Source organism: Myiozetetes cayanensis, unplaced genomic scaffold, assembly GCF_022539395.1.
Source record: "Myiozetetes cayanensis isolate MyiCay16 unplaced genomic scaffold, myiCay2020 scf39, whole genome shotgun sequence".
Taxonomy (NCBI): Eukaryota; Metazoa; Chordata; class Aves; order Passeriformes; family Tyrannidae; genus Myiozetetes; species Myiozetetes cayanensis.
In genome coordinates, this window is record NW_026087620.1 from 59,868 (window position 1) to 84,120 (window position 24,253).

The 24,253-nt window shown below is 37.5% G+C and overlaps 1 protein-coding gene across 7 annotated transcripts in view; it reads left to right on the forward strand.

Annotated features, from left to right (window-relative positions):
* ATG7 (autophagy related 7) overlaps positions 1 to 24,253 on the forward strand; it is a 107,754-nt gene that overhangs the window by 16,341 nt on the left and 67,160 nt on the right. For 6 of the 7 annotated variants that reach the window (XR_007630381.1, XR_007630382.1, XM_050328270.1 and 3 more), the window contains exons 13-18: positions 3,884 to 4,078; positions 6,087 to 6,290; positions 6,543 to 6,658; positions 7,342 to 7,417; positions 9,573 to 9,653; positions 23,831 to 23,953. Coding sequence is in view for 4 of the 7 variants with exons in the window: in XM_050328270.1 (XP_050184227.1) it covers positions 3,884 to 4,078; positions 6,087 to 6,290; positions 6,543 to 6,658; positions 7,342 to 7,417; positions 9,573 to 9,653; positions 23,831 to 23,953 (795 nt within the window). In the remaining 3 variants the exon portion in view is untranslated. Of the gene's footprint in view, positions 1 to 3,883; positions 4,079 to 6,086; positions 6,291 to 6,542; positions 6,659 to 7,341; positions 7,418 to 9,572; positions 9,654 to 23,830; positions 23,954 to 24,253 lie in introns of those variants that run through there. The other variant, XR_007630383.1, reaches the window with a different exon arrangement.

A 24,253-nucleotide genomic window follows, 5' to 3' on the forward strand; every position in this document is an offset into this window, starting at 1 on the left:
AGGCAACCCACCTACGTCCTAAGGACCTCGCTGCCACCGTCCAAGCTCGCTTGGCCCCGGCAGATGAACCTTAGGATTAAAGGGTGGGCTCAGTTCCACGCACACTGTGTCTCACCTAAAAAATCCAATGCGCAGGCTGGAAGGTGTAAAGACCTTCCCCGGATCTTCGCTTGCGAAGACTGGCCATTACACAGGGAAAAAAAAAGTTCTTGTATGGTAATAGCATATGCAATGTGCAACCTGTACTGTATGTAAGGAATTTTTCCTCTACTATACACCTCAAATATTCTGCACCTACCACTGTTTTCATAGCACAGCATCCCCATTAGTGTTATGCATTCCCTGTTGTTTCCTTGTACCGTGGATGTGTCACATCTGATCAGCCTTCAGTGGGACTCACACCTGGTTTCATAGCTTTTTGGCACAAATGAGGAGAAACCAGTTGCACAGTCCTGTGTAACCTCATGATACAATGTTTCTAATTTAGTTTTTGGTCAATCTCATTCCTGCAGTAGAATTCATGGAGAAGAGGTATCCTGTTTGACCATCTGTAAATAAACAGAGAAACATACCAGCACCAACAAGAATTAACAAGGCTTCCCAGTGAAGCCTCTGGTTCAAACAGTTCATATCATGCTGGCAGCATGTGAGGTGTGAGATTCAAGCAGCAGGCCAAGCACATGGAGTAACAACAAGTCTTTAATTAGTTGGGGGAAAATTTCGGTGCCTTGGGATGGTTTGGGCAGTGAAGCTGCTGTAGCTGGAGATGTTCATAGCCCAGTGGCTGCGCTGGGCTTCTCCATGGAGCTACATCTGTTCCCACAGACTGTGCTTTTCTTCTTATAAAGTCCAGATTTACCAGTTTAAATGTCTTTGAATAAAATGATTAATTGTCCCGGATTTTGAGCGTTCTCATTTCTCTCCTACTGAAGGAGTAGCCAAAGCTGTCTCTTGCTGTTTGGAAACCCACATGGTCCTTTCCGAGGGAATCCAATCAGCAGTGCTGGTTCTGAAGGCGTTTCTGAAAACTCGGGTTTATGTTTGCAGTCTAAGTTACTTTCTTTGATTCAATTGTGAGTAATATTTTGCATGTGAAATGCAGTTTCTGCTGGTTGACTTTGAAATGCTCGACTACTCTCTGTGAATTCTGCTTTATTTTTTAATTTTACATCCTTTCTAGTTGGATGAGTAACCACCTCATCATTGCAGATGAAACAAGAAGGAATGCTTTGGCAAGCAGCTTTGATTTGTTTCATTCCACTTCTAAGATTATCATTAGCTATAGCTTAGAGTTTTACTATAAAAAAGAAGAGAGGCCTTGGAAATAGCAGCATTTATGGATTCACAGCTTTTCTTAACAAGTAGGTAATGCACAGAGTCAATCATGTAGCTGTTCTGTGGAATTTAACTTTCTTACCTCTCTTATATAGTCATTTCCTGAACTATTCAGGCATGGAACTCCAGTGTATTTATCATCTTATCATCCTTTACTCTATACTGCCTGGGGGGCCACTTTATGTAGATGCTTCTCATAGAACAATTTAGTGATGCCAGCACCCCATTTCTTAATGTTATTTGTACTTACACATTTCTGTTCAGTTTTAATGTATTGAACACAGTTATATCCTAAGTGATCTGAGCCATGGTTTAACCAAAAATGCAGGAAGATAATAGAAATGTGAATAAAAATGAGAGAGAATGTTATGGTAGCACCACAAATTGCAATATTTTGCCTGTTGGCTTTAAAAAGAAATGCAGAAACCCCCAAAAACACTAGAGCCTCTAGCACAGCTTTGGTCAACTGTCAGTGAAAGTGTTAAAAAGTACATTATCTTTTATGGTTTTGCACATGTCAACATACTTCTAAAAAAAAGAATTGTGTGCGACTCTATTACTTGATGGGATGGTAAGTTGTTTTGGATAATTTAGAGTAATTTTAAATTTTTTTTTAGCGTGAAGGTCTTAAAACCTAAGCTTTTTTGTGAACAGTCAAGCAAAATTCTTTTCATCACATAGAAACTCCTGAGATTTTCGAATTCTGTGGAATGAGCAAGATGTGTCTTCGGGGATATATGCGCATTTACTCCTCCTTAAAATAATATTCATGTGCCATCCCAAGCTACTCTTTGAATTCTTTTTGCCAGCATTTGGCTGCAGAAGTGAACCTCAGCTACTTTTGCTAATGAGTGTTGTCTTTTTTTCAAGGGACAGTTGAAACTATTGAAGCTGCTAGACTTGTCTATATTCCTACAGCTACAGTCACAGTATAGTTTTTTTCTGAATTCTGCTAAGATTTTAGTATTTTACAAACCTGGTTACCATATTTCCATGAAGATGGTGTTCAACTTACTTCTTTACTTTTTTGTGTTACTTTATTGAACAAAAATTACCCCCCGCAGTGTCAGTTATGCTTATGTAATAGATCAGCAGTTTTGTGCAGTACGACTTAATGAGTTATCCATAAATACATTATTCATCTGCAACATGGATTAAGTTTTCTGTTCCTGCCACAACTTTTTGAGGGTATAATGACCCTGAAGGTAGAACCTCCTCCAGTAATTACCTAGTGTGCTGGTGATACAGAGCTGTTCTCACTGGGAAGCAGCTTCTTGTTGGTAGCATGCTGGGTCACTGTGAGCTCTGCTTTCCTACCCTTGGAGGTGGCAGTGAGGGGAAAAAGGGAAAAAAAGGTATATCCTTTGGTGTGGTTAATACAGATATCACTGCATTAATTTCCCCAAGCTGCTATATGTGCCTTGTTCTTTTTACCATCCTCAGGGATATTTATGATGTTTAGAATGTACATTCACCCTTATGGTTATTTGCCTCATCTGGATTTATGAGTTGTGCTTGTAGTCGGTCTATACAAAAGCACATTACACCAACCTTCCTTTTCTCTCTTCCCATGCAATTTTGTTTTTGGTTCATCCAGCTTTTAAATTCTGACTTTTAAATTGTTAGTTGCTTAAAGCTCAGCGACAGGCAGGGAGGCTTTGGCAAAGCTCATGCTTCTGTAACATATATGAAGATCCATTCTTCTCTTACAGCAGATGGCTGTCAGATTGTGTTAATATATTTCCAAATGAGTGAGTTAATTGTTTGCATTGTATATGCCTTGTGTTTATGCTTATTTGGCTCAGTATTTTCTGCTCAGTGTGCCTTGCCCAAATAGGAGGTTGGAAGAGGAATATGTTTCAGCAACAGGAATATGCTCTTTTCAGCATCTGCACAATACAAGTCTCCAGACAGCCAAGCTCTAGAGTAACAAGTCTCAAAAGTGTTTTTCTTCTATATCAACTTCACATATGGCTAGTTGAATTACAGCAAAATCATTTGATGCTAAGGAATTTAAAACAAAGAGCAGAACGTGTGATACTTCACATACCTTACTATAACTAAGTCAGTATTCCATATAAGAAATATGAACTGCATCCTGTGAACATCATGTGTGAAGTGGCTGCAAAGAGAATCCAAAAGAAAGATTTTATACATGTTTAACAGCCAGATCATAATCACATGTAAATGGAATTGCTTGCCTTTGTAGTGAGGGATGTTTGTAACTTCTGGGATGAAGAGCAATTCAACTACCTTCCTGTAGTAATTTGCTAGGCCTGAAAAGACGTGAGACACAGGGTTGGTCTGCACTTGTGACCCAAACTTGTGTGTACTGAGATGCTGTGTTCTGGATAAATAAATACAGCAGCTGAGACTCAGAAACTTTAGCACTGCACTGTCACACAGAGAGATGTCAAGAAGAAAGTTGCCATTCTGCCAAAGACTAATTGAATTTGTACTCTACAGTTTTGTATTGAATTTTATACTAATTCTATTCAATCACAAGGTTATCTTTTTAACCTGTTTTTTTCTGTCTGCCTCCATCTAGAGCTCAGAAGGCTATAACATGAGCATCCCTATGCCAGGCCACCCAGTGAATTTTTCTGAGGTAACAATGGCACAGGCTCGGAAGGATGTGGCTAAACTTGAAGAGCTTATTGATGCTCATGATGTTGTTTTCCTACTAATGGACACTAGAGAGAGTCGATGGCTTCCTGCTGTCATTGCAGCCAGTAAGAGGAAGGTATTGTACCATTTCTTTTTCTTCATTCTTTCCTTAATTTAAATAGATTTCTGATCCTGAACAATAGGCTTGTATGTCTTTGTAGCTCAAATGAACTTCCCTTTGCCAGTGAATTACACTGCCAGTAGAAAGATCAGGATGTCCCTTTAGTGTGGACTGCACTGAAGTATAACTTCAGGTGTGAGTGGGTGTAACTTGATACCTTAATCAATTCCTCCTTAATCCTCCTGTCCTCTCTGCAGTTTGCACCTGTGGTCTTTCAGCAATCTTTTAGCTGTTTAAAACAACTCAGAAATGGCATAAAGAGTAAGTTTACAAAGCTGGCTATTGAACTGGAAAGTGCCAGCCTACTCTTCCATATGTATGGTGGTTGGTAATTGTAAGAAATATATACAGTTTTATATGCATATGCATATTTTATATGCAGGCTGTCTGGTTCAGTCAGGATAGGGTTGCTTTAATGATCTCTAAAACCTCCCCTCGCATTTGCTTAGCTAACAGTGCCCCACTACACTTGCCTTGCAGCATTCAAATCATATTTCGATGACAAATTTTAAAATTTCTTTGTGACACTTCTCTGTTATTCAGTGGCATAGTGTGTCTGCATCACTGTTAGTTGGTTTGATAAGATCCCTTTGATACGAGGAGATGGAATTCCCTGTCACTGAATAAGCATAGCAGTGAAATCTCAAGGTGTCCAAGCTGAAATGCTCAGTACTTCGTGCTGACACACATTTAATGAGAGCTCTGTTTCAAATGTAATTTTGTATGAGTACTTGTAATTTTGTATGCAGTACTGCTGCAGTTTGGTCCCCAAGGTCTCAAAAAAGGGATGTGGAATATGAAGAACATAGTGAATGAGAATGTGTGTAAAGTGCATAAAAACAGGTGCATGGGGAAAGAAAGAGTTGGTTTTCCCATATAGTCATTCTTTGATATTCCTACTTTCCTCTCCCCAAAACAAGCATCTTAGACCCCTCAAGTGTTAAATCCTCACGTCAGATATTACACCTTTGTTCCTCTTGAACACTGGAACTTGTAAAATTTTGCGCCTTTTTTTTTTAATGCATGCCAAGAGACACTTTTCCATTGTCTCTTTATCAAAACCAGATGATTCTGGGGTTTTCTTGCTAAGGGTCAATCAGCTAGATGGAAGTAGTTGCTAACCAATAAATTGAAAAGAGAGAAACAGTTTATTGCAGTGGGAAGTGTTTGGCATTGTTATTAGTTTCCAATAATACCAGCCGTGCCATTTTACTGATATTCTGAAGGTGGACTACCATATTCAGGCTTTACACATTGATGTAACAAGAAGATGCAGTCTTTTAATTGCTGTAGACCTGGCTGTGCTACCACAGATTCAACAGCATGGTTCTACTTTAGAACTGAGGAGAAGATAAACTACTACAAAAGAGACTATCCAGGAGTTATTTGAAATACTGAGAATGATGATGCAACTCTCAAGCTTGCCACAAGCCAGAAAGAAAAGGGAAAATGATGACAGTGTAACTGTACCACAACTGCTTGTGCTCCCCATGTGACTAAGCATATGCATATGAAGACCATAAGTAATCATTAATTGCTTTCCTTACTGAGCAGATTTTTTTTTTTGATAACAGATGGTGTTTCACTGCTTGAAGTTCCTCTTACTTTCTTGCCAGCAAGTGTGCATAGGTTTGTATAATGGTTAGATGGAGTCATTAATTTGTATCAGATTTCCCTGAAAGACACACAAAAAGGCAAGGGTTTGTGGCTTTTCAAAACAGACTTCTATTTAGGCTTTGTTTCTTAGAAGTACTTGATAACTGGAATTCTGCACCTTTCAGAAACTCTGTTGTTTATTATAAGAATGGTAGATATGCAATTAATGGGTAGTTCATCTATCTACAGCATGTGGGAGTTTTACAGTAAATAATGGGACATTTACAGTAAATAAAGCCTTGAGGCCTTTTTTCCCCCTCCCTTTTTGGCTCACTTAAAATCTCTTGTTCTCTCTTGTTGTTCACAGTTGGTCATCAATGCTGCCTTGGGATTTGACACTTTTGTTGTTATGAGACACGGCCTAAAGAAACCAAAACAGCAAGAATCTGGTGATTCATGTTTCAGCAATGCTTCTGGCTCTTCTGATCTTTTGGGATCGTCACTCTTTTCAAATATCCCCGGCTATAAACTGGGCTGCTACTTCTGCAATGATGTTGTGGCACCAGGGGATGTGAGTAGATCTTTATGCAAATGGTGATTATATGTTTTTTTTTGTTGTGACTTGAATTATTTATTTCCTTTAAATGAAGTTTCATGAAGGGATTTGTTTTATGTTGATGTACACAGGATTAAGAAATGGCTTATCTTTTACTTGGAAGATTAAAGAAATTAATTGCACAGAACTGAGGTTGTTTTGTGCAGCAACAGATAGTTACTTTTGAGTTACTTCTTTTCTTTCCTTCAGAATTGTCTATCTTTGTAGTCCACTAGGGATCGGACACTGGACCAGCAGTGCACAGTCAGTCGCCCTGGATTAGCCATGGTAGCTGGAGCCCTTGCAGTGGAATTAATGGTTTCTGTTTTACAGCATCCAGAAGGGTGAGTCATTTCTGCACTGGTATTCTCTGAGAAATAAGACAAATTTAATAAAATCTTTTGAGAAGAAAGAAGTGCACACCAAATAGGACAATTCTATAAGGTGTAATGTTGTCTGTAGATTAATGTAATGTATAGGTCACATTTACTGTATTGGTATAATTTAATGGTATCTGAGAGAACTGATTCATCAAATCTTAAGTTTTTCTTTTTATTTTCTCTCTGAGCTTAACAGTAAAAAAGTATTGAGAAGAAAATATTGCTGTTAGTTGATCTTGGCATTTTCTTGTTGAACAGTGTTTGAGTGTAATGAACAGCTGTTGTAACTATCTGTGTCACATGAAGGGCTTCAAGATAAGCCACGTATTGCAAACCTTATTTAAAATTAGGTGGGTTTAATACAGAAATTATTCTGAAATTCTGCAACTTGAAATTGAGGCTTTTTTTCCTGTCTTTAAAATCTGTGAAAGAAAAAGTGACTTAGGAGTTGGACATGAGTGTGTTGCAAGTCTCAGATTGATTTATATCCCCATGGTGTATCTTAGTTACTCTGAAACAGACTTTCCAGATAGGTTCCTTTCCAGATTCTAAACCATAAGCTGTAACAAAACGCCTAGAAGCTTACTGGAAATTTTGACTTTGAGTGTGCTGTCTCGTTCTAATTTTCCTTCTTGGATTTTTGGCAGTGGTTATGCTGTGGCCAGCAGTAGTGATGATAGAATGAATGAGCCCCCTACTTCTCTTGGACTTGTTCCTCATCAGGTAAATAATTTGTGAGTAAATGCTTTTGTTTAAGACCTGGGAACTGATATAAGGCAAATATCACAGATTTTGTCTCCTTAACAAAAACATGCAATATGCTGATTCCATTACTGAAAGGACTGACTCTCCATGTTTGTTTAAAAAAATATATGAATAATATTAAACCATCACACAGGCCAAGGTATTTGTGTTCCTGACATTGTTCTGTCCTCCTTGTGGTCGCAGAGATCCTGCTACCTACTTAGCAAGACGTTCTTTGGAGCAGGCAGTATGTGAATAAGGCAACCTCTGACTTTCCTGTCCCCTGTCAGAGCTAACTATATGATGATTTCAAAGTGAGTTTTGTTCCCTTTTTAAATCTCTTCAGAATATGAAAAAAAATCAAATCCAACCAACTCAGTTATTATAGTTCTCCAAAATATTCGTGTATTTTTGGTACAATACAGCACTTTATTCTTCTGCTCAACCCAAACTCTAGTTACAAATGTGCTAAGGATAAAGTTTTTACATTACTGGATAGACTTGTTCTTATTTCTTATACAGTCCTTCAAAAACCTGTCTCCTGATTTTATCCCTGTAATCATATCATCTTTGATATTATCATGGGGACTAGAATTATTCTGTGCCTCTTTCCTTATATTGCTATCTGAATGACTCTGTTTGTATACTTCCATTGTATAAATAAACAATTTATTTGTTTCTGAGCAGTATTTTTAGATTCTGTTGGTTTTTGGGTTTCTTTTTACACTAAGAATGAACCTTTATTCAGAAAAACATAAAGGTAGTAGTATGTTTTCTTTGCAACATCCAGGTATCACGGGGTCTGGGCTATATAAAATCTGTCTAATTTTGTTTATAATTTTATGTAATGACCAGTGTGCATACTTGGGTCATTTTATGCAATGGGTTGCCCTAGGTTCTCCCTGAGTTCTCTCTCTCCAATAAGTCTGCAGTCTCTTCAGTTCTTTCTCAGGAGTCCCCTGAATTTTTCCCCCTTTTTACTGTGGACACTCAGCTGCGGGACTGGTCAGAAATAATCCAGTTCTTGATTGAATGGTTCAGATACCCTCAGTACAAGGCTTTTGTCCATGCTGGCACTTTTGATCTGCTCATCTGGAAGGGTCTCAACAATTTCCAGCTTTGGCACTAATGGATAAGTTTGTTGCTTTCTCAGTGTTACTTTATTATAACTTAGTTATTCCCATATCCTATAGTGTTATCTGTAGTTCCAATGCTAATGCTGTTGTCAGTCAAGTCCAGCCCAGCTGCTGCGGGAGATATTTTGACCTCTCACATCTCAGTAGGAAGCAGAATCCAAATCTAAGTCCTGTTCATTTGCTGATCCAAGTACTGATTTATTGTTGGAGAAGTACCAGAAAGGCTTGATTTTGTTGTTTTATTTTCATCTTTCTTTGTGTACAAATTTGCTGTATTTTTGTGTTCTGATACTATTTATGGCTTGGTGTTTCTGCAAAAATACCTTTGTATTAATACTAGTGATAGTATTAAATAGTTTCAACTGCTGTTGGCTTCCCAGGTCTCTACCATTCCAGCTCCATGAAATGCGTGGAGTGTATGTTGGGTGGATTTCCATAATAGACTTCAAAATTAAGGCATTATTATTTGCATTACACTAAAGTTCTGTTCTTTGTGACATCTCTTCATTGTAGTAGACCTATAAAAGCACAGAACAAAAAGGATGATCAGTACTCTTAAGAGTTCATGGTCTGAATATTCAAACATGCTGCAGTGTTTGCTCTGGAATTTTAAACTTACCTATCATATTAATATCCTAGTTTAGGAATGCACAGCAGCTGGGTTTTCAGACTATATGTTAGAAATGGACAATAAAAGTATGTTTAACCAGTTATACCATGATTTTTTATTTTTGATCAAATTTTTGCACTCAGAAAAGACAAACTGCAGGTGGTGCTGTACCTCTCTTTCTGGTTAAATAGTGTTACATTTAGATAGTTGTACCTTTATTTGTATATAGAAAAACAGTAATATGTGTTAGTATGAATTTACTACAGGTGTTACTGAGGGTGACTGTGTTAGAATGTTATATACCATAGTTATAAGTTGTGTATCTCCAGTTCATGTTGAATTCTGGAAGTGTTTTAAAACAGTATTGTGATTTTCTTTCCTCTTCTAGATCCGAGGATTCTTATCAAGATTTGATAATGTTCTTCCCGTCAGCTTGGCATTTGATAAGTGCACAGCCTGCTCAGCCAAGGTAAGTCTGTCTGTCCTTCATTTATATGTGTTGCTCTGGGTCAGTCTTGGAGTAAAGGACTGCTTTATGTTTCACATTTTTTCTGTCTTCCCTTAGGGATTGGAATCTCTTCAGCTAAAGTTCTTGTGCCCTCATACCCTTCTTTTTTTGCTGTTTTCCAAGTTTCTTTGACATCGCCTATTAGCATGCTATCTCCATGTAAATGTTCTAGTCAGCTGAAGAATCCAAGAAGAGATTGGATTCTGAAACATTTCTGAAAGGTTTTTCACATAAATACTGTCAATATCTTTTAGTTTTGTGGGAAAGAATAAGATTGATATTGTTTAAGAAATCCTTTCTGATGTCTGATAGATACAACTTTTTAGCTTTCTGGAACTTAAGCAACTTTGTGTATTTGTAAAGATATTAAATTTCTGGTTTGTGATTCAAAACAGATGTATAAAGAACAACTGAGGGAAAAGAATTGCTTCTTCATTGAAGAGACTGTTCATTTTGGTGCTGGTGTTGGCGGTCCTGAGTCACCTCACAGTTTGCAGCTGTTCTGGGCTCTGGGCTGTGTCCTGCTGGAACAGTGGGGCAGCTCTTGAATTGTCTGCCTGTACAGTGGCCTTGAAAAGTTTTCTTTGGCAAGTTTTCTATGGCCATGTAGTGCAAGTTCAAGAAGTTCTGACTGGGATATCTTGATAGGAAGTTTCAGAGGTTTTGACTCATGGTTTGGACTGCTTGGGAATGCCATTGATTTGATTCCTTTTTGTGCACCTTGAGACCGACTGCAAGAAGTTCTTTCTGTTCTTTTCACTGCACTTGCCCTTCTTGCAAAGAGCCATCAAAAACTCCTGAGACACTGTCATATTTTTTAGAACTTGCACAATACCTTATTCTACAGTATTCCTTTTATTCCTCTAGACTACCTGGGTTCATTTGACAAGTTTGAAGGACAATTAATGTGCATTTCTCCTCAAAAGTTGAAGCACTAAACTAGCACATTTCTAAATATAACAGCAGTTTTGTCTACCCTTTTGAATAGCTGAAAGCTCAGCAGTAGCTAAAATTTGATGGTGGAGCCTGAGGAGTTAAACTGTTACATTTTCTTTTATTTTCTTACTATTATTTTTTTAATCTCTAATCCAAGACATACTGATATACAAAAACAATAAGAATGTACTCCTGTATAGATAAATGCAGGTATAAATTTTTTGTTAGCAAATAATTTCCTCTTGGAGGTCATTTAAAGAGAGCCCAGTTTTGCATAAACAGACTTGACGATTTAATAAAAATTGACTTGGATTTTAGCAGCTGTGCTATTCCCAGAGAGATCACTTTTCATGTGGTTTGGGTATTAAATTACTTCTGTGCTGAAAAGGTTGCTTCATTGGTGCACGTATTTCCTTACAGTAGAAACACATGCTTTGTTTACTTTTCTAACTTTCTATTTATTAGCACAAGAATATGTCATCCTGCATTATGTGGAAATCTGATGCTAATACTTTGAAATGACAAATCCAATTACAATTTAATTGTAGTCTGTATGCTGGTTTGTTGTATGGGGGTGTTTTTTTGTTTTTGGTTTTTTTTTTAATATGGTAATTTAGCATAATTTCATCCTACTCTATATCAGATTTACTGTAGATTCAGATGTTTAGCACAGAAGTGGCTTTGCTGATATAGTTGAATTTGCTGGCACCATGTTCATTTTCTTCTTTCTTAAGTCAGCATTCTCTCTCTTGAGCTCTTACCGCTCTGTAACTCTTAAAACATAAAACTAACAAATTAGGAATTTGAAAAAAATTCCAATATGTTCTTAATCCATCCAGCATAGCTGGATGACTTAGGAGAAGCCGCTGATGATCGGCATGTTTGGAGTCCTTTTCGGTTTGACTAACATTGATTACTTCATCTCTGGTTTGGAAGCTGAGGAGACCAGATGTCCAACAGCCAACTATTCCATATCCAGAATTGTCCTGAACAGGCTACATGCCTGACAAACTTCCCAAAGGCAATTGTTCAGGAATTTTGGGGTGGTCGCAGCAGGAAACCATTCTATTTTTATTCTGGGCCAAATTTTCCTTGTATGATTTCCCCTCCTGTCTTATTCTGGTTCTGCAGAAGTGTGTGCTGGAATGCAAAATGTCCCTTGTCAGAGCTAAGGGCGCTGCTGTGCCAGTGGAGATCTGAGGAGCTCTTCTGGTGCCAAACTTGTTCTGTCACTGAAAAGGGAGAGCCCAAAGTTCTTTAGTATGGGTATTTATTGGCAACAGCTACTTTACTTACAGAATGCGAATATTAAGCTTATTCCTGTGCTAAGTACACTGTCTATTTACCCTTACAGGGGCAAAATCAGCGTATTTGCTCATAATATTATGACAAGCAGCACTGCAGTTTATTAAAAAAGCAGAGCAGTCCTGATCCTGTGCTACTAGATCCTTGCAGACAACTGACTTAAGCCTTGACACATGAATGTTAAAATATGTATTTTAATGCAAAACTGCCAGTGTTTATATTTTAGTGAAGGTAATGAACATTTTCATGTTATTGCTCCCCTTGTTGTGCATTGTGGAACGAACAAGGAGACCTCACAGAGTCAGAGTTTAATGTCATTAGGGATAATTGCTATCAACCAACTTGGATATACAGATGCCTCCTCTGTTTTTACTTATATCTCACATTTTCTCCTGAGATAGGATTTATCATCCATGTGCTGGAAAGCTGGCTTGTTTTCCTTAAAGATATTTTTCCTTCCCCTACTACAATCATTCTCATGTAATTATTCCCACTATGAAATTTTAAAAAATCACTGTATATCTAGTAATTTTCAAGTTCTTTCTCAACTCTCCATTCAGTGTGCTGAAAACTTGAGCTGCTGAGGTAGTTTTTTGACCACTGAGTAAACTCACTGACTTAGCATTAAATGTTTTTCATTTTCATTGCATGTGAGGAAGGGACAGACACTGGGATCATGGATGGTGTTCTAGACATTATGTTACAATTTCTGCTTTCAGTCAAGGTATTCCCCTATTTTTGCAAATGTTTTTTTAACGTCTCAGGAATACATTAAACACTTCTACCGTGACATTTACTAAGTGCCTGGGTTGCGTAAATTATTTGTGAGTGTTTCAGTTTTGAAATGTATCATCACGTAGATTTAACAGTGCTTTCATTGTTCTCATGTGCTGACTGCTGTGCACGCATTTTTACTTTGAACTCTTCTGATCAGTTATGACAGTAACCTGCAATATTCAACTTACTGGTGTTTTTCAGTTGACATAATTTTAATTTTGATTCTAGCAAGTCCCTTCATATCTGCCCCAGCTGCACTGACAAAAACATTCCCATTTGCTCTCTCCCAGTAGTAGCATATTGTACAATCTGTCAGTGAAACCCTTGAATCATTTTATATTCTACATTTCTCAATTCAAGTATTGTGCTGATGTCAGAGATGTAAAAATCATGGGGGGGGGGAAAGCCTTGGTCTTTCCCTTACTAAAAAAACCCAGCTCTTACAGCTTGCAGAAATGATGAAGGAAATTAAATGTTTGTCCTTCAGGAATTAATGTTTCAAAAATCTAAAAGAATGTTTTAAAAGAGTTATTTCTGGAGCTGGGCTGTAATATTGAGTCTGCGTAATGAAATCCTTATTTCCTGAATTTACATATGTTAATGCTTGGCTTGTCCATTTACAGTGCAGCCTCTGTAGTATTGGGTAGATTCATTCAGACTTGAAGAATGTGTCGTAGATACATCTAGGCATATTTTCAACATACTGACTTAAATCTAGTACTTTTCTTAAGCTGGCATAGAAATTTGCTTTATAGTGAGTTACAGAAATTTATCACTTTTGCTTTTGCTCTTTGAAAAATATCTTTTTAAATGGGGGAAGCAGGAGGCAGGATTATCTTACCCGTAACTTTTGAAATATCAGGCAGCCTTTACCTCTCTGGAAATAAATTTTAAATTCAGTTAAAGAATTGAAATCATTTATCTTTCAAAATTAGTCACGGTGAGGATGTTTTACTGCTCATTGCCTGAAAGGTGTGCATTCTTCAAAATAATACCTGGTCTTACTATTTTATAAATACTGAATTTTTACAATAAAGTCAACAAAATATAATGTAGAGTATCCCAAATAGAAGGATACTTACAGAATGAATTTGTAATGGGGACTAAATATGCCACATCACATGCTAAGAAATTATGACCATGGTAATGTGACCATTTTGGTGGAATTTTGTTCCTTTAGAGGATAGCAAATGTGATAAAGAACCTCAGAAATCTTAAAAGTTATATTGTCCTGTTTTGTGAACAGAGAAGAGGGTGTGGAGGCTGTACAGACAGGAGAGGTGATCACTGAAAAATGGAACATGTAGGTATATCTATATATACATACAATGGAATAATAACAACACTGAATCTAATAGGGTAGGAGAGAGCTAATTATCTCTGTCCTATATCTGAGAAAAAATACGTGGTTTTAATGAAGCGTGTGTAAGTGGGGAAGTTACTCCTTGCTTAGTCCATCCTGATGACTGGGAACATCATGGCTAATCCTATGTGAAGACAGTAGTGCTGAATCAACTCCCTTGCACAGAACAACTCCATAGGACAGGTTGTGAAAGGAAGGGACATGGGGAAAGATAGAACATATTTATGTTAAATCTTAGATCATGCCCTTTACCAAAATTCAACAAGCAGGAGACTGACGTGTGTTGGCACTGCTGTGGCTGGATTGTGAGTCGGAAACGATGGATGTTTTGCACCAGCTATTCAGAGGTGCTGGATGCAGGTTGATTGATGTTTAATAGATAAAAGAGGTTGTTGACACCAAACAGCCCCCCAATGTCAACAGAAGAGAGGATTTTTTAAAATGAAGCAAAACTTTATGTTATGCTTTATATTATGGTACTGAAGAGAAATAAGGTTATTTAAAAACTCAGGCAGCTCACAAGGATAGTTTAACTAATGCTGCTGCTGGCAGCATTTACTTGTGCTCTTCTGCCCCACCAGACATGATGATGTTGGATGTCTTTAAAAAACAATTACTCTTAGCCATTCCATTGTTTCTTTGTTTCAACTTCTAACATATCTGTGAAATGGCTTCTTAGTCAATTTATTGTTATGTTTTCTTCAATTAAGATAAATCTATCAAGTATAAAAGAATTCAGGAGACTTTTTTTTCTCTTTTTGACTACATTCTTATTCTCTGTTGTAATTTAGTTGGAGTTACAGTGAGGACTAATTTCTTGCTGTTATTACTTACTATTTTTTTTAAGGAGAAGAAATTGTGCTTCTCCACAGGAAATTGATGAGACATTATTCCATTTCAGATTCTCTTGTTAGTGTATTGATCTGTATTAATTGGCAGTTTATACAAAGTGAAAGATCAGTTTGTGTCTTGTGATACTAAACCACCCACCCAAATATTTTCGCACGGGTGAGGATCTGTTTTTTGTTCAGGGCCCTGAGAGGAGGGTGCATTTTGTAACTTCCGACTTCAGGAGAGGTGGATCTGTCTGAAGGTAGCAGCTGGATATGCAGTGTCCAAGTGCTTGTTTTGAGTGTGGTGTTTGCAACTGTCTTTAAATCTTGAACACTGGAGATTTGTGTCTTTCATACTTTGCTGAGCAAAACCAGTTTTTATTATCCAGCCCCTAAGCCAAAGATAATTGCATTTATTGTCTCCAATCCACTAGTCTTGATCAGGTAAGACTTCTCTGCATGGCAAATGCAACCATTACGATCTTAGGGAGTGTAAGTACAACTTGGCATAGAAAATGGGTTTAAATGACAGAGTAAACAATATTCCTTCCCAGATCATTCTGGTTTGGGGTCTTGCCTTCCTGACAGCAGGGAGTGGATAGAGTGCAGGTTTACTGCAAAGTGTTTTAGGAACTGTTCTTCGGTATTGTGATCTTTGCACTGTAAGTTCTGAACTCTGCTGATTAGATAATTAAGGAGGTTCCTTGAAAGGGAAAGACAAAGAGGAAGGGAGAAAAAAAGAACAGAGAACATAAAGCTCTGAAATTTGTGTGATTCTCTCTTCCTTTTGCTCTAGAGAATAAGCAGTTCTGTTGTTATTACTTCTGGTTTTGGAGTAGTAAAGTTGCTAGATGAAGAATCCCTCCTAGTAAATAGGTAACACATTTTTGCCCTTCAGTAAAAAGTTAAAGAAGTAAAGAAATATTTTATTATTCTGTATTTCTTTGGTGAATTGGTTGTTTGCTGTTGTTTCAGTGAAACAGCATGTCTGTTTATGCTGATGTGGCAATGCTCCATGTTAGATAGTAGAATTGAAGTTATGTTGCAGAGAATCCCAGTGAGTTCAGTCCAAGAAGCAACTAGTGTGACTGATTGGTTCATGATATTGACTAATTTACTTGTTTCCAAGTTAAATAGCATTAAAAGTAGTAAAAATATGTTTCTTGTATGTTTTTCTGCATTTTTCTCATTGCAGTCTTTGACAGGAGTGGTCTACATCGATGCCTGTTTTCTTTAGTTAAACTTAAATCATCAGCCTTGCTTTACTGGAAAGCAGTTGTTTTGTTTAGAAAAGCCCACATAGGTGTTTTTGAACAGTTAAAGTTAAGTTTGACTTTTATTTGTTTTTTCCACATTTCTACAGGGTTGCCCATATCTGTGTCTCTGCATAATTACTTCTGTTTTCTTTGAAACTGGAAAAGAGTGAAGGCAATTTAATTACAAAGATGATAAAACAGTTGCAATTTATGAAATCCAGTAAATACAGTTTTGAAGAAAATGCTACTGTTCTTCCAGTGCTGTTTTGCATAGATATTGTACACTTCCAGATAATGAAATCCTCTGCTCTGAAATAGTCTACAAAATATGGATTTTTAAGCCTAGATCTGAAACTACTGAGCAGCTGCAGTTTCTATTTGGGGCAGTGGTAGTTTTGGGTGCTTAGTGTCTGACAGACCATGCCTTATTGTTGAAGTGCTGATGGCAGGGGAGAACTGGACGGAATACATGACTTTATGTGCAGTACCCAGTAGTGGCTTTTGGCTTGCTTAAGTCACCCCTTCAGAGATGGACTCCTCCTGTCTTCGTATAATCAAATTGTATAGGCAGCCAGAGCAGCCTTCAGCATCAGGCAGTTGCTTTTCTGTGAGAAGAATCATTTTCTTCGATGTTGGGGAAGTGACCTTGCTTCATTCCCAGCATTAGGGAATCTCTGCTGCATCTGGACTGTTCCTTCAAGGCCAACCCCAGCACTGTGCTATGGATGTCTGTCCCAGTATATGGGACATGTTATCCAGCCCTGAATTGTCAGTGCCCTCGGATGGGACCAGGGAAAGAGAAAGGCTTTTTGAGTTGTTGTATAATAAATAGTGACTAATGCCAGAATGAACTGGAACCAAACATGTTGTAACTGCTGATGAGCTGATCAGCATAAATTCTGGACAGGAAGCAGAATGGGGATAAATAAAGTATTTAGTATCCATCCGGTGTAAAATATGGAGTGAGCAGGAAATGGCAATTAGGTGACTTAAGGATATGCCAATGTGTTAAAAGAAGTCAGGACAGATGATCTAATGGTATTGGCTACAAGAAAACTCTTTTGTTCCTCCTTCATCTCTAGAATGGAGATGTTTATTTTCTTATGCTCTCTATTCCTTTCTCCCATTACCTTTCTATTTACTAATACATTCAGGCAGGGAGTGCCTTAAACTTGTATGCTCTGCAGTAGAATCCTTGTATTGACTGGAATCTGCAAATGCTGTTATGTTTAATTGGTGAGAAATATTTTAGAAAGGAAAGAGTAGCTAAAATAAAAATCTTGGTTTTGTCTGTATTATTACTCGATCAAATCATATCAGGAAAAATTATTACTTTTGTATAAAGCACATCAGGGTCACTTCAGAAAAACTCAGAATGCATGCAGCTCCCAAGAACTGAATGTTGGCAAGAATGACATATCTTAAATTTCTAAGAACTCTACTTTTCCTCCTTTTTCCTTTTTTTCTTTTTTTTTTTCCAGGAGAAATTGAAAAGTTCAAAACGTAAAAAAAATCTTGTTGAGACTTTTCAGGGCCAGTTTTTCAGTAAGTTAGTACTCCATTTTCTGTCCGTTGCCATTCCAAATTGGTGTAGGAAATAGCAACAGACAAAAACCACATTTGTCTGAATACATTCCTTCTCTAAATTAAAGCAGCAATCTGTTCCTTAAATGATTTTTCAGCACATTGTACTCAGATTAGGTAAGGTTTTAGACTGATTTACTCTCATTTTTAATACTGATTGTGGGAAGTTAAGGAGAGAATTGTGTATGCTGAGGGTGTTTTAATTATTTGGACATGAGCCAAAAATGCAGTTTTTGCCTTGTATCTTATAGCTGTCCTATGTTTCCAGTGTAGCCTTGTTCACTGTGTGCCTGGAGTGCAGCCTTTTTCAAAACTTTTTTCTATGATCTTGTTCTTAAAACTTAATCATGTGTGAATGCACTTGCAGTATTATCTAAAGGTTAAGAATCAATTTTGTGCTCATGTAACATTATCAGACTTCTTTGTTCTAGTATCATGAACTGAGTCTCTGAAAAATCATTACCTGATTTTCACAAAAGTTCAGTTTTGTTGCATTCTTCTTCATAGATGTATTACAGCATCACCTTATTAAACTTTTTTTTTTACAACTTCTTAGGATCAAATGGCAATAAAAATTGAGAACTTCATGGAAAGAGTCTAGGAGATGAGGGATTTTTAAGGAAACCAGAATTATGGGTTTCATGAAAAAATTTTGAACATTAGCAGTGCTGTGCAACTGCCTGGGCCCAAGGTCCCAATGGCTCAACTTATTATCTTCTCATTTAAGAGGGCTCTTCACAGCATTGTCATCTTTCACTAAACTTGCTGTTTTAATAGCAGATATATTGAACTTTGAAGAGGGAACTGGCAAGACTTTTACATGTCTGTCTTATTTTCCAAGTAGCTGTTGAAACTGAAATGTCTCTCTTCAGCAAGCTACACAGTAGTTCTCTATTCACTCTGCTTTACCTGTGATAACCAGATAGCTAACAGTGTGCACAAATATATGGAGACATGACAAATTTCTAAATAGGACATTGAATATTGTGATTTTCGTGACTCTGAAATGTTCAGTGAAGTGTCTGCCCCCTTTGAGCGAGGCAGGGCAGGGAGGGAAGTGTGCTGTGTCATCTTTGAAGAAAGTGTTTAAAGCCAGGAAGAGTGTAAAACAGAGCACCCCTCATTTTGGAGGTGGGCTACCCATAGATCTTTCTTAGTGTAAACAATCTAGTTTTAATAATTATTATTTTATTTTTCCAAGAAAGTAAACAACACTGTTTCAAGCTCTGCAGATGCAAAATACCTAAAAAAGAAAAAAACCCAAATGTGAATACTGGTGAAAAGTTTTAAATTTCTGTAACAGAAATAAGGCATAAACCACGAGCCAGTTTTGTATCAGTAGCCAGGTTCTTTGGGTTAGGAGCTTGTTTTTTGTGTGTTTACTTAACCAGGTATTAACTTGTATGCTATAAAGCAATACTGGAGCCAGGCTCTCTTTCTGGATGTCTTTCTACCCAGCAATTGAGTCTTCTTTGTGCAGAATACCACTAAAAAGAATATAACATCAAGGCTGCACATCTGTTTCCCGTTTCAAAACGTGTTCTTTTACTCTAGATCTGTATTTCTTTCTTGCTACCATAAGATTTGGGGTTTTTTTCCTTCAGTAAACAGATGAGAATAAAAAGATTGCTCATGAAATGGGTTACTGGCTATTGTTTACATGGGAGACTTTGGCAATACATTAATTTGGCCCTGTTGTGATAATGTGCATCCACAACTTCATTTGTTCCACTACAATGTATATTCTCCTGTAGCTGCTCTGAAGTAGAGAGGACATGGTACTTTCCAGTTCTCTTCCTAAGTCTGACAAATGACCTACAATTGAAAAAAGAGATAAGAATGCCCTAATAAATCATTATTGCTCCAGCTTTCCAGGCAGGGTGCAAGAATTATACCCTTCTGGTTCTTTTTGTTGTTACTGCTTTGCAGTTCTTTCTGCTTGAGAAATTAATTGCTGCATAGTGACATATTAGGGACACTTTTATTCCCAGGAAAAGTTCATGCAGGATTTTTCACATCTGTGGTCAGACAGTAACTAGTTTGAGACCAATAGTAATAAAAATTAGAACATCTCTCAAGTATTTTCCTCCCATAAAGCTGTTACTCAGAGTGATCACACTGGTACCAAGTGTCGTGTCAGCAGCGAAGAGAATTGTTCAGAAGTGCAAAAGCAAGCTCATGCCAACTTATTAAATCTGGAAACATTTTTTAGAATTATTTTGTGTCTGTTTGTTGTCTTGACTGGCTTTATTCCTGATGATCCACAGAGTGTCCCTGTGTGGTCTCCTGGCATGGGAATCTGAGATGAGTTTTATGTTTCCTCATTCTTTTTTCTTTCTGAGGTCTGTTCAGTGGCTAATGAACATATGTGCCATATTGCATTTATCAGAGAACAGTTGCTACTGAATTTGTGTAGTAAAGGTTAGATATGAGCACATTAAAGGTTTTTATCCTCTTTGTGGCATTGCAAAGTTTTAATTATCTGAATTGGGAAATAAAATCCCTGAAGGTAACAAAATATTTTTTGAGTCACAGCGTATCTATTAAAAGGATTTCATTGTAATGTATGTCTTCTTCAGTGGTACCACCACTGCTCAGGCAACAGAGTTCTGCTGTCAGGTCCTTTTTTGGCTCCCTGGTATGAAGTTTGTTGGGCCATGTGACTGGGATTTCAGATTTAAAAGTAGTTAACAGATACTTCTACTCAGCAAGCTGCTCCCATAAAAAGCTGCTCCCATATAAACAACAAGCAATTATAATCAGCAAGTACATTTTTCAATAAAGCTTTTCAGGTTTCTCTGGCTGATAGTAGAAGAAAAAATACTCTTTTTATTCGTACTTTAAGATACTATAGCGTCAAATTTGTTACCCAAACCTAAGTTTTCCATTGGAGCACTATGGAAGGTCACTGCCACAGAGCAGGGTGGCATGATGGAGTTACTACAGGGAGAAAATAAATTATTTAATCTTTCCATAACAATAGCAGATTTGGTCATAGTAATATGTATCATTTCTACCTAACTTGAAAAAAAAATCTGTAGTCCACTAAGTCCAAAGATAGTATACCTGCAGCTTGTGGTTCCGTGATCTTATTAATACTTCAAAAGGCATTTAATGTGAGACTTCCTACTCTCTTCCCTGGTAATCACGATAGAAAGGGCACTTGGATTTAATTAAAAATCCTTCAGGTGGTTTATCCCTAAGGAGGGCTAGCCAGTGTGGGTGCCAGTGTGGTCATGCTGCCTGCTCTGTGTGGGCACACAGAATCCATTCCTGGCTCTGGCAGGGAGGATGGGAAGGTTAGCAAATCTCTGAGCTGAACAGGGCAGTTCATGCAGAGCACTCTGGCACACTGAACTCATGTACTTACTGAGGAAGCAATACCTGGAAATTCTCACTTCAGACCCGAATCACAGGTTTTTTGGAAATGAGGATCAAAGCATAGTTAGCTGAGTAACAAAATCAACCAGATTTAAAGGCTGTTTGATAAATGACTTGTATATAGTAAGGTTGCACTCAACTCTTCCCTCAGCTCATAATATTTGCATATCCCAAGGTAGTTTACATCTTTAACAAGTTTTACCTCTGGGAAGAGACCAAAATATCTTAAATGTTGTCCCTGCATTTCATGGATATGCTGTAAAATTAAAAAAAAAAAAAGGCTAGATTTTACTGTGTGTACGCTGGAAATGGTTTCAGTGTGCCATGACCTATAACCTGGCCTCCATCATGAAAAATCTGCCTCCTGAGCTCTGTATTGTGGTTCCAAGAAGTAGCAACAGCAGCACATTGGAGAACACTGATGGCTTTGAGAGATATGCACAGGCAGGGCTATGAACATGCTCCAAACTTAGAAGTTGGCATCTGCATACAGTATTGCACAAAGAGCCAAATGCAAGAGATTTCTGCACTTCACTTGGTTTATTTTAATTTTGAAACACAAAATAGTCATTAAATATATGTGTCTATCCACAGTGCAATTTGAGTGTATTTAAGTGATAATATTAAGAGGATGCATCTCAAATGAAATGCTAAAGTTGTACAGTTCTCTGCATTACATTTGAAGATTCATATTACTTCGATTCTTAGGAATAAAATACACAAGCAAAACACAAAGAAATGCTTCTAATAATATTTTAATATTTTTTTGTTTTTTGATTTCTGATTATGTTATGGGTAATTGAAAAAATACACAAACCCCCATGTATGCCAAAATAAATAAATAAAGCATGAAGAACGATTTCTAATGGTTTAGTTAGAGAACACTAAGTGCTGGTTTTATCTCTTTTAGAAGCATAAAGTGTGGTCAAGAAGGTGCCAAGTGTTTGCTATAGTCACCTACATCTGTCTTTTTCATAGTTGTGTTTCTGTTTGTGTTCTTTTGAAACCTAAGTATGCATTAGATAATTTTTCTGCTAAATGGGCATTTTACATGAAGATCTGAGTGAAGATCCCAGTCTGGTTTTATCAGTAAACTCACAATTCTGTCAGCTAAACATAAATATATTTTTAAATGAGTTTGAACAAGACTTGGTGTAAAAGCTCACTAGATGTGTTTTGCTGAAAAATGCTATTGGGTGGTGCAAGTTTCCAGAATGTTAAGATTTATCAGTGCAAAGGTTATTTGAGACAATTAGGAATTGTTAAACTAGAGAAGAATAAGGTTGTGGAGAGTAAGTTGTGAAGACACATGTAGAAAGTTGGGGCTGTTCAGCCTGGAGGGGAGAAGGTTGTGTGGAGACCTTAGAGCACCTTCCAGTGTCTGAAGGGGCTACTGGGAACCAGAGAGGGACTGTCCCTCAGGAACTGTAGTGACAGACAAGGGGCAATGGCTTCAAACTGAAAGAGAGTAGGTTTTTAGGAAGAAATATTTCTCTGTGTGGGTGTTGAGGCCCTGGCACAGGTTGCCCAGAGAAGCTGTGGCTGCCCCATCCCTGGAAGTGTCCAAGGCCAGGTTGAAAGGGGCTTGGAGCAATGTGGGATAGTGGAAGATGTCCCTGCCCATGGCAGCAGTTTGAACAAGATGAGTTTTAAGGTCCCTTCCAACACAAGTCATTCTAGGATTCTATGATTTGGATGAATTAAGATGAATTCATAATGGAACTCTCATTTCCACTCTTCTGAAAAGCTTGCCTCTTCTGATCCAGGGTGATCCCGGTGATCCTTCCCCTGTCTCTCTAGCTCTGATTTCATTTATATTTCTCCTTTGTATTTAAATATTGTGTGGTTTTGAGGTCCCTACATGCATCCTGCTCTGCTACACGAACCTCTCTTGCTTTGGAGTCTGTCAAGCTCAGCTTCTTCATCTGTGAGCCTGGTGACAGCAAAGCAGGGTATTAAATAATCAGTGGTACAACCTGGAACAAAAATAGGGAAACAACAGATACTGGGATTGCTCAGTCATAAGTTCCTTCCATTTTCTGACTACCTGCTTTCACAAAACTTGTGGAATCATCTTTATCTTTGAGATTTTTCTTCTGTTCCCTCAGTCTCCATCACACTGGATTGAAATCAGCCTGGCAAATAGTTTATCTATCTAAGCTAAAACCTTCCTCACAGTTCTTGTAGGAGTCTGTAAAATTCTCCAAATAAAAGATAAGCTGCGAAAATTAGAGCAGAAAAATAGAGAGTCCTTTAAGATTCAATAATCTCAGAACCATGAATCACTGGAGTCTGGGAGGATGTTGGACTTGGACACTGAATCGGGCAATTTTTCTGTCTGTCCTAGCATGGTTCTTTCCCTTCAGCTGATCCACTGGAACAGTCTTTACTGTGTTTTGTGTAACTCAAATGCTGCTTTCATGACTTTGCAGCAAAGTGTTTCTTCCTGCAATATCATCTGTCTTGTTATAAGCTTAAAGATATGTTAAAACTAGGAAATCCTAAACTCCACTTCCATTCCCTCTTGCCCTCACTTTTCCTCACTTTAGAAATAGAGTTGGGGAAATTTTTACCTGCTTACAATATACAGTCATTTTTTGAGTGTTAAGAAAGTTTGTGCTTTTATTTTGTGAGCAAAATATAATGATGGATTATGTTATGGGTATTATATTTTAAATACTTTTCTGTTTCTGTATTTGACAGGTCCTGGAGCAGTATGAACGAGAAGGGTTTAATTTCCTTGCTAAAGTTTTTAATTCTTCACATTCCTTCTTGGAAGACTTGACAGGTCTAACTTTATTACACCAGGAGACACAAGCTGCTGAGGTAAGAAAATACAATTTGGATTTTAAGAATTAGCCATGTGATTAAATGAATCACTGATGGAATCAAGTAGTGGTATTTGATTTACAGAGTGATTTACTCAATGATTTGGACATTTTCTTAAATTATTTGTAACTTTTTGTACCCTGAGTTTTCAGATACTGCTTTTAAAGGAAACAAATGACTTGTGTTATGTGGTGTAAGGAAATCAATTACCATTTTGGGTAATTAAAATGTAATTATTATAATGCTTGAGGGATTGTACTATGGGGAAAACAGTGCTGTTTGTCTAGTGACAAAAGT